The sequence below is a fragment of the Alligator mississippiensis genome, chromosome 14 (genome assembly GCF_030867095.1).
Source record: "Alligator mississippiensis isolate rAllMis1 chromosome 14, rAllMis1, whole genome shotgun sequence".
NCBI classification, from domain to species: domain Eukaryota; kingdom Metazoa; phylum Chordata; order Crocodylia; family Alligatoridae; genus Alligator; species Alligator mississippiensis.
Genome location: NC_081837.1, coordinates 41,508,978 through 41,522,856, shown reverse-complemented (window position 1 = coordinate 41,522,856; position 13,879 = coordinate 41,508,978). Strand labels below are relative to the sequence as shown.

General features: G+C 44.7%; 1 protein-coding gene across 3 annotated transcripts in view; it reads right to left on the bottom strand.

The window, feature by feature from the left end:
• The window catches only part of SRGAP2 (SLIT-ROBO Rho GTPase activating protein 2), a 163,687-nt gene that overhangs the window by 78,408 nt on the left and 71,400 nt on the right, over nucleotides 1-13,879 (bottom strand). For all 3 annotated transcript variants that reach the window (XM_014609120.3, XM_006267815.4, XM_019477241.2), the window contains exon 4: nucleotides 3,606-3,768. In XM_014609120.3, the coding sequence (XP_014464606.2) occupies nucleotides 3,606-3,768 (163 nt within the window). The remainder of the gene's footprint in view (nucleotides 1-3,605; nucleotides 3,769-13,879) is intronic.

Below are 13,879 nucleotides of genomic sequence, written 5' to 3'. Positions count from 1 at the left end.
AAGCCCTAAATTATACATGGTGCCCAAGCCCTGACTTCAACCTCCATCAGAAGTTCAAGGCACAGGCTTCTGTTTCCACCACCTTAAAAGGCACCCGGAGCACTTCCTTCGGTACACTCCTGGGCCTAAAAGTTCCTCCACAGCTAGCCAGAGCCCCCAAAAATGTTATAGTTTAAAAAACAAAAAACTTACTCTCTCTCATTAAGCACCAAGAAAAATGCCAGGACAAAGGGAGGGAAAAAAAATGAATTTTCACAACCTCAAGATACAGAGGCAAGCTGAAAACATTTCTACAAGTAGCAGCAAGACTTTTCCCATGAGACTGCATTAAATGATATGTACAGTTCAGCTGAGATTGGAAGTGTACATCCACGCATGCATACAGACAGTGGATGTCTGGAGGTAGAAACGAACTTGCTTTGCAGGGCTTCCTAACGAGCCGCTCCTCATTGCGTCTGAGCGGTAAATTCGTCGTTCCTGCTTACGTCCCAGGCTTACTGCGTTACTCTGTCCCAGGCCTGGAGAAAAGGACAGCCACCTCCTAATGGAGAGGGTGTAGCAGCGTTGTCCCGAAGGCCACAATTTCTAACCAGTACACTTAAAATTGCATTAACATTTTTAAAAAATTGAACACCCGTAGGCCAAAATACTTTCACTAAATGACTTCACCAAGCAAACCTCAAGACACTGTCAAGGTAGCTTCATCCATCATGCAGTTCCTCAAGAAAAAAAACCCCCAAAAAACCCAGACTTGTTTCAAAACTGCTCAAAGGAGACTGGCTTTCAGAGCTGTCACATTCCCCTGTGGTAACCACTACTCCCAGCACCTTAAAGTGGAAAAAGCTACCTCCGCTCAAGCATCAGATGATAAAAAAAAGACAATCTGTTCACATCAATCAATGCAGTGCACGTATAACCCGTGGAAGGGTTCAGACCGTGTTGCACTTAAAAGTGTTTCTGAGAACCACAACTGCATTCAAGTCCTTGCTTCCTTTTCCAAAGCCCAGGAAATAGAAGCAAAATGAGCTGGAAGAACGAACTATGGAGGTCAGAAAGGTCTCCTGGCTCCAGCTACGACCTGCCAAATTTCACTTGAGTGCCTCCATTTCCCTACCAATCTAAAAACCAGGCTGCCTCTTGCCTCCGCTGCACACAGCCGTTCGACTCGTTCGTTCAGCACTTCATATCCGAGAAGGGCTCGATACGCATTCGGTGCGACTGGTTACAGAAATGCTGCATCTTTAAATGAGAGTGCAGCTGAACTCCACGATTCTGTGCTTAGCTGTTGAGCAGCTAAACCTTTTACAGCTTACATGAAAAAATCTGTTCTTCAAGTACTTTTATTTCCAGGCCTTACCGGTAATTTTTGTACCATTTATACTTGTCAGCTTGACTGTGGCTCAGGAAGTGAAGACATTCCAATTAAGAGGCTCCGAGTTCAGTGCCATCTCTCCCAGCTGGCACTTACCATCTTGCAGAGGAAAAAGGTTCCCGAGACGCAAGTTTTCCTCCTAGCAACTCAGCATCAGCCCAAGGGGTTTTGTCACATACCTGCCCTGGCACTCAGCCAGCTTGGCAAGCTGGGTGGACTCAGTAACGAGACAAACTACTTGATTTTTGACAGGGGGCTCCTCCCTACACACATCTATGAGAAGCTATTCAGTCTGGGAGAAACGAATTAGAGTTTCAAAACAACGTTAAATCCCGCTGATCAAACTGAAATAAAATCGGATAAGATCAAGCTCGTTTCAAGGAGGAGGGAAATGAAAGTGAGAACATTAATTTCCAGCCAAACCAGAAAGTTTATCAGCTCCATGAGCTTCCTCAGTCAGGCATTTTCCCAGACACCCTGCTCCCCACACAACCCAGAGGGCAGAGATTACTTATCCTCTGGAAGGATTAAGGGAATTGAAAGAGTGGCTGCTATTCAATAAGCCCATGTAAGTACCGAATAAATGGTAACTTAATTACTGAAAAGTTTTAAAATGTCAGAAAAAGGTCTTGCTGTGGTATTACCCCCAAGAATAAAGATCCCGCCTCTACTCAGAAAGCCCCCAACACGTATAAAAGACTTAAAAAGGTCAGCAAGGACAGAAGACCAACTCTGTACATGGTCATTCATGTACACCATTCATATACTTAAATTTTCTGTGTAGTATTACTTGCCCCCCCACGTTGCTGCAATTCCATTAACGCTCAGGAGATGCACAGAGACCAAAAGGGGACCCAATGCTACACACGCTCTCGTTCGTCTCCACTCAATCACATTGTACAATCTGCTGCCGCCATCCTCAGAAAGCTGCTATAAGAAGAGACCAATGAAAACTGTTTCCCAACCATTAGGGCACAAGATTTCCATCTCCTTCAAGTGCATTTCTTAACACAAAATGATATGTATAAACAGCGAGCCCTGCTCATTTTAGAGCAGTTAGTCTGCATCTCAGTGCCTTGCATGGAGCCTCTTCATCACTTAAAAACAGGGTATGGATGCTTAGAGTATCTGTACACTTTCTCTCAAGACATTTCAAGCAGCTGTCAAGACCACAGCGAGAAGCTGATGAGGCCTCCAATTACTGTCAAGATTTCACCCAAAGAGATTTTAATTTTAAAGTCACAAACACAATACCCGTCTCAATGATTTTAGCACAACTGAAACTGAGACCACAGACAGCAAATGGCAAACGTGAAAACCAAAAGAATGGTCAAAGCTGCCCTCAGCCACATCTTATAGGTGTTGTGCTACCATGTAGGATGAGTGCCTGGGCAGTTAGATAGTCATCAGAAACCTTGCAACCCTTTCTCTTGACATTATTACAATGGGGAAAAAAAACCTCTCTCGAGAATTGAGACAACCAAGAGACGGACAATGTTTTAAAACTTGAAATGGCTTTAATGTTAGCCACCAGATGGTGCAACCATCAAGAAATCTCAAAAGAGACTAATGCATTATTGTCTAATAGAGCTGTTTTTCCAAAGCTTCTACATCAGGTTTCATCAACTGGAAAACTATAAATTCTTAATAAATATAAACCACTTCAGACCCCTGCCCAAACCAATGTCCTGAAAATAGGCTCTTCCAAAAGGCTCTTTTAAAATTTTTCTTCTGTGGTTTTCAGAGGGACGTTCAGACACGCGATTTTTAAGAAATTAGTTTCCTTCTTTATTTGACAAGATGGAAAACCAACATGGGTTTCTTACCAGAAGTCTCAGGGGTTTGCAACTGGATGGCTGTTTTTAAGTAAAGTAGTTCTTGGACAGTTATTTTTGGGGATTGAAGAAAAAGGTCTAAACCTTTCGTTTGGAAAACCACGCGCCTTAAAATAAGGGAGGCACAGTTTTTATAAATAGAGAGCCAATCCACATCTTGGATTTATGAACCTCAGATTATTTCCAGGAGAATCCTTAAGCCACCAAATCAAGACAGCGTAAATACCCAAAGCTTTAAAAGGCAAGCAAATTACAGCTGGCTGTGATGAAAAGGGATGTGTTGGCAGAAGACAGTGTGCTAAGTCAAGCTGGCAGTGAGTCACAGCAGATGAGACACCTGAGGTTTTGCTCTTCTGGAGGGCCAAGCAAAAGATGCATTAACTGTAGCGCTCGGTTACCTTCTTGAAGAGTCGTCCAGAGTCTTCGCTGACCTGGACAAACCGAGGGATGATGTTGTTCAGGTAGATGTCGCTCAGGGTGGTGTGATCCCTGCTCTCTCGCTTCACCTGGTTTAAGAGGAGATTCCAGCAGTTGACCGGCGAGAGGACGTTCTGGTCCTTCCTACAGGCAATGCAAGAAGGAAAGAGGGAGACCAGACTTTAGGTAAAGCAGACTGAAATGATTAGTTGAATACGTTCTGCAGACACGGCACTAGAAGAACAGCCTGCACGTACCCCTACGAATCCTTTCCCTTCTAAACTTTGTGTGCGCTGTTGCCTGTGAAAATGCAAGACTGATAGTCGCTCCTACAGCACTGTGAAAGCCTTGCCCACAGACAGACGACTCTTATCTACAGTAATCAGTAAACCTCCAATTACTTTGGTGCCCACAACAACGACAGCACAATATTACCACTCTCCACTGGATGGGAAGGTTAAAGTCACTGCTAGCTCTGAGCCTGCTTCTAACAAGACCGGGGATGTTCCTGGACCCATGCCTAGGTGCTTGTTTTAGGCCGTCCTTATACAGTTATTCTGTTCGATGCTGGATCTCATACCATGCTCACCACCCTAATATCAGAGCGTGTTATAGCAGTGCGTTAAGCAACGTAACCGAGACTCCTCACCCCTACCAGTCCAAAGCATCGCTGCTCCACCGTGGTCAGGCAACCTACATTAAAGCACTATTAGCTACATTCATCTTTATTTTGTTCACTAACTGGAATTGCCTCTGGAGGAACGGGGTTGAAATACAAACATTTCTACAATACAATGACATCTGTGCGAGAGTTAATTATCCAGTCAATACAAATTATTCCCTACTGAGGAGACACCAAGGGATTATGCCCGTCCCACCCTTACGCAGGAATCCAGGACTTCCCCAGACATCATCCTCACTGGGTCAAGCTGTGAGGAAGAAATGAAGCATTACCACATTTTGCATGTTTTACTGTTATTCTGAGATACATCACATGATGCTTCTTTGACCATGTCCCTTGTTCCCCAATATCTCCCAAAGTAGCCTCAAATATTTGTACTTGCCAGACATATAGTATGGTATGTCTGAATTTCAGCATACATCTATTTTGAAGGTTGTATGACTTTTTGGAAGCTGAAATTTTAGTGACGTTCCCCTAATATTCCTCACCCCTATTCTATCTTCTTCAAACACTGAAGATCTGCTCAAAGGCAAGAAGATACAAAAAAATAAAAAATAAATAAATAAATGCTCAGCCACAACCCTAAAATCCCCGAATCATTTTTCTGAGCCCATCCCTCCCAGTGGGTGTTTGGCTGGGTCAGTCATTTTTATTTTAAAACTAGTCAAGTGAAGGAAAGAGTTTTGTTTTCATTTTGGCTCAAAGGGTGTCGTATAAATTCAATCCTTATATGCATTTTAAAAGACGCTCCTTAATTAATACTCAACAAAGGCTGCGTCAAGGGTACGATATTATCCTGATTCACCCCCAGTTAGATCAACTTGGTTACATGCAGTATTTAGATGCAAGAAAATGACCTAAAGGTTTTTAAGTGACTCAGCGGTAAGCTCTTTCTTTGGTTGGTACAGCACCAAGCTCTACAGACTTCTGGTACGTAACTAGTTCTCAAGGGATTAAGATAAAACAAGTGATTAATAGTCTAAAAGACTGCAATTATTTAAGCACTGCTAGTTTAAATTCCATTTCACTTTTAATGCCAATAATTTTCATGTCATCTCTTGCTCTGTACATATGCATGTATACCTGTGCACATGCACACACACACGCTTGTTTGCCAATAAAAAAATAGCCACCTGGCAGATTTCAACAGCTCTGTGCATGACTAAGATACTCGTGACGATCCCCCCCGTCTCATCTAAGCCTATTCTCTGAAAGGGTAGCGGCATGTCTACAATTGCTAGCAAATGGCACCATCTCATCTTGAAATTTTCCTGTTCTTTTTGCAATTTCTGTGGCTGATTTTCTCCTCTTTTTCACGGGAAGATGGGGTCATAGGGGAGACTCTAATGATAAGGGTCAACACCACAAAATAAGGAGAATAAAACCTTCACTCCACTGCAGAAATAATAAGCACCAATTCCCTTTACTTTAGTAGTATAAGGTCACCATTTTGCAATGGCACTGATTTTGCTCGGCGTGCGAGGGACTGCAGCACGGTTTGTGGTTGCAGGAGTCTTGCCCCATTAGCTTGGATGGGATCTGCCGTTTCCTCCCGATCTGTTTATCATTTGTGTACTTGTACTTCTTTCCCCCCCCACGTTGTATAATTCTTGGAAGATGCAAAATTTAAAACATTTTAAATAGCTATGCTATGGCAAGAACGTTTTGATCAGCTGTGAAGTTTTGTCTCCAGTAAAACAAAGCAGCCTGTTAAAAAAAAAAAACCCACAAAAAAAAGCCATAGCCTTTTTCCTTAGCAACCAACAGATGTCAAATTTAAACAAACCGATCTTCAGGCAAAAAATTAGAAAGTCATTTGATAGGTCCGCGTGTGCTAAAGATTACGAAAGAGATTGGCAAAGGAGCAGATTCTCTCTGGCTCGCCGCCACGCTGTTCTCAAAGTCCAGCAAAATAGTCAGGAACACGTTTGCCAAATTATCCTTCTCCGGGTGATTAAAAGGCACAACCGTGTCTCCTAGTCCAGAAGGAAAGCCTTCAAAATCCATGTTTCACAACACAGAGAGCCATAAAACCCTAATCCATCCTATGGCCAAAAACTGAAAAGGGCAGATAAAACCTAATATATTTTGAAAGGGGATTATCTGGAAGCAAGGCACTCTTGTTTTAAAGCATGGTTAAAAAAAGCAAATCACAAAAATTAAGATGATTTCGCTCGAGTTACCACCTGATAACCTGCCGACTCCGGTGCAATACCAAACCTCATCTTGAGAACATGCTTTTCATTAGATCACACGCCGTTCCCCTGCAAAATCAGGATGCAGTGCCCACAGAGGAGGCACGTCCTATATTCAGTGGACAACTTCTCCACGACCAGATATTTCCAATTAGTAAAATATGACGAAAAGCCACTGGAGGCTTCCATTGTTCTCCTCTACGCAACAACGCCTAGATCTTTAACATTAAGTGGATCCATTTTAAACAAAGAAAACAGAGAAACAAATTTCAAAAGCAGCAGATTTGGACATTTTGAGTCTCTCCCTTTAAAAAAAAAAAACAAAAAACCACTACAGGAAATGACTGAAGCTTGTGTTCTGGATTGTTTCAAGGTTTGGAGAGTACAGGAGGGAGCTGGGGAGCTTCTGGGCTCTTGGCTCTCAGTGCTTTGATTAAAAAGCAAAATCAAATGTGCGAGAGCAAAGAGATTATTTTATTTAGAAAAAAATTGGTCTTTGTAGTCGAGGTCCCATAACTGTAGATACTGCTGACACAGATAAATGCCGCGGGAACGATCAAAATGCAGCGCTGTACGAGATGGAGCAGTTAGACACCGAGCTATAAATCAAGGCCTTGCGACTGCACCAGGATAGCCTGAAATCCCCTCACCGGCTGTTTGATTTGTCAATACCCCAAACACTTAATTGAAATCAAGATCTTGCCCATAAAAGGGTTTTTCTGCATCTCATACATACAAAAACCGACTGAACGGCAGCCTGTCCTTGCATGACATGCATATGGAAGCAGTGGTTTTGTACCCTGACCTCTTCCTCCAAGGGCGCAAAGAAACTCTCGTGCCGTAAGAGGGAAAGGGGGGAAAGAGAGAGAGTCTTGAGTGCTTTTTGCTTCACTAATTTAACCCCCGTGCCCCCCCACCCACCCCTATACAAAATAAGGGGGGAGCTAACAAGGTTTTCTCCCAAAGGTGGCCCCGAGTCTGCTGGAATATACTTCCCATTTTCATATCTGACCACCCCGCTGCTCTGGCCTCACTGCTCCATGGGTCATCCCACCAACATAACGGGATAATATAACCCACACGTCCATTTTACACCGCGCCCCAACACGGCACCTCAGTCAAGACCGTAGCCCTAGGCTAGCTTAGTGGGAAGAGAGCAACCTGAAAAACCACCACCACCTGCCTCTTCCACGGATGGCTCCGTATTAACAGAGCCTCATCTCGCCTGGCTTTGCACCTACAGACAAGCAGCAGTGTAAAGGAGGCCAGAGCTGCATAACATAAGCATTGTTTTTGGAGGCTTTTGGGTAGGTGTTTGGTTGGGGTTTTTGTTTTTTTTAATGAAAACTGAAGCATAATATTTGAAGACCGTAAGAGATTAAATAGTTAAACGCACGCTTCCCAGCTGTCCAAACTGCTGCACCACAATGCCTGAAGCTATTCTAAGAAGACGCATAACAGAAATACCAAGGGCCCACGAAAGTATGGTGAGTAAAACTGCTGGAGTCTAATGGCGCCAGATAGCATGTTGACACACTGCATGTGGTTACACATGAAAGGCCATCTTGCAGGAAAAAATAATCACAAAGCCCACATGATTTTAATTTGCGACGGGGACCGTCACCTTCAGGTCTGTGAAGCCGAGTGCCACACCCCGGTGTAGCCATAACACAATGCTCCCCAGCACTTTTTTGTTTAATTCCTTTAATTTTTTTACCATCTGCAGGCTCCACTAACCCCTTCGTTGCCTTGCTGCAATAATATCATCTCACGTTTAAACAAGTTTCATTCCTTTAATTGCAGGATCTTTACCAAAAAATTTTTTTTTAAAAAAAGCTTTACGGGCTTGCTTGCCAATGATAATGTGCTCAGTAATCAGCAGAAAACAATGATAAACTCAGTGTCTACATTGAAGACATTCCTAAAGAGGCAGGATGAGCTTGAAACAAAAAAGTCAAGAATAGAAGAGGGAGGGAGGCACCTTGCTTTTTGAGTGGGAGGTATTACAAATCCACTAATACTAATAAAAACTATTATTTTTTAGTAAAAATATATCTATATGAGTTTATATAAATCTACACTCCGAGTATCACTCCACAAAGAAAACCTTAACCCGTTACAAAAACCGCGCCCGTGCATCCGTTCAAAGGCCCGCTGGCCACCTGAACCAGTTACAATATCCGCATCGTGCACTACACACACACAAGCAACTTCTGGTCTCACACAAAATTGCTTCAGCTACTGCTCAAGTGCTTGGTCTCTGGGATGGGATACAATGCCGTTCTCCTAGGACAAAGCCAAGCCACAGAGGGAGAGTTAAAATATCATCGTTTCCATCGTAACTGCAGGCAGACGGCACTGAGGAGGATTGCTAGCGTCCCTGCCCATTTCAAGTCTCAGGAGGACTGGCAAATTTTATTCTGGTTCTGATTTAAGGCCAGCCACGAAGGAGGAGAAGTATGAAATGTGAACACTGTAAAAGTGATCCCTATCTGTAAATCAATGATCAGCTTCCATTCAGTCCCCTGGATTTGGCAGAAGTACTCCCAACAGGTGAACTGTGCTCAAAATTAGCTCAAAATAGGAGCAAGACAGCTGAAAAGTTTGGAGATGTTCACATCCACGGTACTAGTTCAGCCAAATCTAGAATTCCTCAGTTGGGAGGACAGGAGACAAGGATGCTGAGTTTTCTGTTAAGCAAGAAGAGACGGGGCAATGGGACTGGAGTAGGACAGCAGTCCATCTAGGGACCTTGCTTGAGGCCAGGCTTAAAGCTTTTGTGGGTTTTGGGGGGTGAGGTGAGGAAGGCTGCATGCAGATTAAATAGTCCACGGAGCTGAGGTTTGTGGTTGTAAGGGATCCTCCACAACTTCCCAAAAGGTCTCAGCTGGCCCATTCCCAGGTCAGTATGGAAGACTGATCCCAAACACCTGACACGGTATAGCTCATCCACCAGATTTGTCCAAATAAGTCACCGACCAGCAGAGAAGTCTGCTTTACTGCAATCACAAGAAAGCAGCAGAGGCTAGAGATGTTCACAAAGGCAGGCAATAATTCTGATTCAACCCAGCAGCAGAAAACACCCCTCAGATCTGCTAAACAAGAGACGGCAACTTGGGGAGGAGGCTAATACAATGGGAATGAGAGCCAGGGGAGAACGGGCGCAGCCCCAGGAAACAGACCCGCGACATACAGCCTCCGAGTCTGGGCATTCACACGGCCGCTGCCCTGTCATTTCATCTCTGCGAGCATACAAAATTCTCCGGCTGCCCTCCAAACTTATCATTCGAAAGCAAATTTTCCATGGTTGCCGCAACATGAAAGGGCAAGTCAGGAGGGACGCCAGTGTTGACAAAATGGTCGCTTCAGGGACTCAATTTATCCAAGAAGCGAGGGAGAACAAGCTCACATCTTTAACTTCATCATTTACATTTCATCCGAATGACAGGGAACTGGCCTAGTCTTCAATGCAGGTCGCCCAATTCATCGCAGGACATCAAGGGCCAGCAAGTCGCCTTTGTCCACAATAGACTCCATGTCCTAAAGTCTGTGCCACTGTTAACACTGGGGATGCTCCCACAGCGGTAACAACAGTAGATACCGTCTGTGCCAAAAATCCTCCAGTATTTCCTTCTTAACGCATGAGGTTTTGAAAACCTTGAGGGAAAAACCTTATCTGTAAAAGGAAGTAATGTTAGGTCCTAACACCCATCATTGTTTCCAGCTTTTGCACATGGTCATTGCTTTATTAAAAAAAAAAAATATATATATATATATATATATGAAGGGGGCTTGGGGAAGAGAGAGAAAATTCAGTGAAAACGTCCATTCTGAAGCCTCCCTCTGAATAACCACAAAGCCGTTGCAAACAGAAGCAATTAAAGAAAAAATAGGCCAAGTAACACCAACCATTAACCGCAAGCCTTTAATTAAGGCTTGTATTAAACCAGAAATTTTATTTCCTGGGTGAAGGATATTTTATGCCTAAGGAGCTCATTACCGGAGGAGGCAAACCCTTCAGGGAACCACAACCTGCCAAAAATCCAAGTTACCACCCAAAGTCCACATTAACTAGGTGACGTCCCGGTAGATCCGTCCATCAGTGACAGCTCAACAATCTGATCCCGTATAGCATACAGGCTAGAAATTAATGGGTTCCCCCATGTAAATACACAGGAAGAGGAGAAATCCATTTTTACACATCTATACACTATTTTTTCCTAGACCCAGTATGTCAGGAGATAGTCATCAGTCTGCCCTGACGGGCAAATCCGTCTTAGTCATTTCGCACCTCACCTCAATTCCAGCATTACTGTAGTGGCCGCTACCTTTTAAATCAGGAGACTGAGAAACCAGCGCCCTACATCTGCCGACCTTTGAGCTTCACAGTCGACACGGTACGCAGCACAACGTTTCTGAGTATCGGCCTGTACGTAGTGTCCGCCGAATCCACGCTGGTATCAAAGGATGAAATACCAAGGATGTGGGACAGGCTTTGGATTGTGAAGTCTACTTCATGGCACGTGGCTAGAAAGAGAGGCCACATTCATACGAGGGAAATTAGGGTCCATAACTATCACGCTGGTGGAAAAGATCGCATGCAGACAGGCCTGAACAATCACCACTTATCCCGTAACCCAGGGGTGGGCAAAGTCCAGCCCGCAGAGGCCTCCATTTCCCAGCAGCCCCCGCCTGTGTCACTGGGGCCGGTTTCTATGGAGACCCCAGGAGCGGCAGCGCCATGACAGCACGGGGCCAGGGTATCCATGGAGACCAGCCCCAGCAGCGCTGGCAGGTGTGCAACTGAGTGGGAGGCGCTCCAGAGCTGGGATCTTGCGGCGGTGACAGAGCAGAGCTGCAAGCTGCTGCCCGTAGGCCCCGGGCAGGGTGTTTAGGCACCGGATCGTGGCTCTGCGCCACGCCGTCACTGCTGCAAGATCCCCGGCCCGGGTCTGTCCAGCTGCACACCCTGCCAGCACTGCTGGAGGCAATCTCCATGGAAACCCTTGCCCTGCACAGTCACAGTGCTGCCACTGCTAGGGTCTCTATGGAAACCAGCCGTGGTGACACAGGCAGGGGCTGCTGGGAAATGGAGTCCGGCCACCAGCCAGATCCATCATTTTGCCCCACCCACCCTAACCCTATTCCAAACAAGCACAGGTGATGTGGAGCACTGGACCATCTCAACTGGTAGCTAGTCGTAGATCTTTGTTCTCCGGATGAACCAGTGTTTTCAGAGATCCTTTTTTCTAACAACTGCTCTCAGGCAACAGACAATTTGATCCTTGGTTTCCCCGTGTGAAACACTCAGCGGACAAAAATATTCCCGTGAGAACATTTATAACCACCTTATACGGTTCCGTTTGGTTTTGCACAATTAAATCATCCATTTTTGTGGTCAAAACATTTTATTAAAAATCCCCCCAAGGCCCCCGTTCTCCCTCCACTAAGTAAATATCTGAAAACCTAAGGACCCATCTGCAAATTCCTAATTCACATCAATATCTAGTTTCCCCTTCACAAAGCCAACTTGACACTACTTATGCCCATTGTACATCCAAAGAATTTCAAGCACCGACATATATGCTGCTCCCTACCCCCCACTTTCCAAAGATTTTAGTTATGAACATCTGTTGTTTACAAGTGCTCAGCCCAAAGGCTGCCAGACTTATTCTGCATCCTCTGCTTCAATGCAGAGGCTGCCAAAATGTCGTCTGAATTTCATGCTGGGATGTCCCAGCCATTCTTTGATTCAGGAGTTGACAATTGCTGCTTGGCATCCTACTTCCAAAGATTATCCTGGTTTTCTGAAGCCATTTTATAATCCTGGCTTAAAATAGCATAGTCTTTTTAGTTAATACCTCCCTTTAAGGAAGTTGCTCAACATTTGCAATATTACTGATGTTGGTCATGGTGGAAGATGGAGAGATCAAAGGCACAGGTAAGGTTCTTTAGGTTGGATTAAAAAGGTGCTTGGGTTGAGAGTTGGCGAAACCACACTGGACAAGGATGGGCCGTTCAGTAAATAGTGGGGGGGGAAACCAACCCAAATGCAGCCCTGTTTCAACTGAAGAACTCATCAGAGCTGAAGACAAGTCATAGTGACATCAATTCCAGAGGATGCCCCCATTTTTTGAGTCCTCAAAACAGGCAGATTTTTAGGAAGTGTCGAGTATACTTGACGTATGAAAGACCATCTCCTGTGACAGCAGCTGCAGTTAGAGAAACTGGGCTTTGGGGAGAAACCCGCTGTTAGGTTTCTTCTGAACTCTACATCTTCCAAAGAAATATCAAGCAGAAGGCACCAGAGAGGGCGCGGGGCAATTCCTCTCTGCTACCAATATTGTCCAGATGCAATCTGCTTAACTGAAACCCCCTGTTTTAAAGAGGTGCAAAATCAGGATCAGCAGCTCTAAGCAACAAGGCATAATGTTAAAAGAGAAACCAGAGTTCATTCCAATTTTGTCATCAACTTGCACGTCACCTTGGTCAGGGTTAAAAATCACCTGTCCCTCAACTTCCCAGGCTGTAAAACGGGGGACACCATTCACTCACTCTTGTAGGGCTCTGATATATTCTAGGGAACCTTGTTTTTTTACACACACACACACACACACACACACACACACACCCCTCTACAAAATACTAGCACCCTCTTTCAACACCATCATTGCCTAAGCATAGTTTGTGATCAAGGAGCCAACACCAAGAGAACAGGGACAGCAACTTCAAAACCCCATCCCATTGCCACAAACACACCGTCATGGGTTTCTTTTTTGGAAGACGTGGCCGTCTCACCAAAGCCTGTAGCTCACAGGACTGGTTTCTCTGCAGCCGTGTTCTTGTGATCCGCAATGGCTGGTAGGGGAAATAATTTCCATTTCAAGGGGCAGACTTTGGGCCCTTTGTCCTCGACAGCATTCCCCTAACTGAACACACTCGGAGTAACTTGGCACTTGCATGCTAGCTATTGACTATGAAAGTAGATGCAAATTACAGGGTAACGGCCTGACAAATTTCCTCTTCTCCAGTATCATATGAGACCTAAAAACTGCAAGTGACATGGTAACCAGTCACCGAATGACATGGTACCATCCAACATAATTACCACGTTATCCAAAGGAATGTGTTATTATCGTATATTTATAGGGTCACGGCCACCCAATTACAGAGTAGCCACAGGGCTGTGCGTGTCCTGTAAAGTCATGCAATACCAGAGAAGTCCACGGGGATCACATTCTGACAGCTGGCTTTGCTCAGCTGGTCTATTAAGAAGCTTCAGGTTTGAATTCGACTTGAAAATTTGCACAAAAAAAAAAAAAGGACATATTGGCTGAGTTCCCTCCTCTTCTGCTCAGGAGCAAATTGTGCTTGTGAT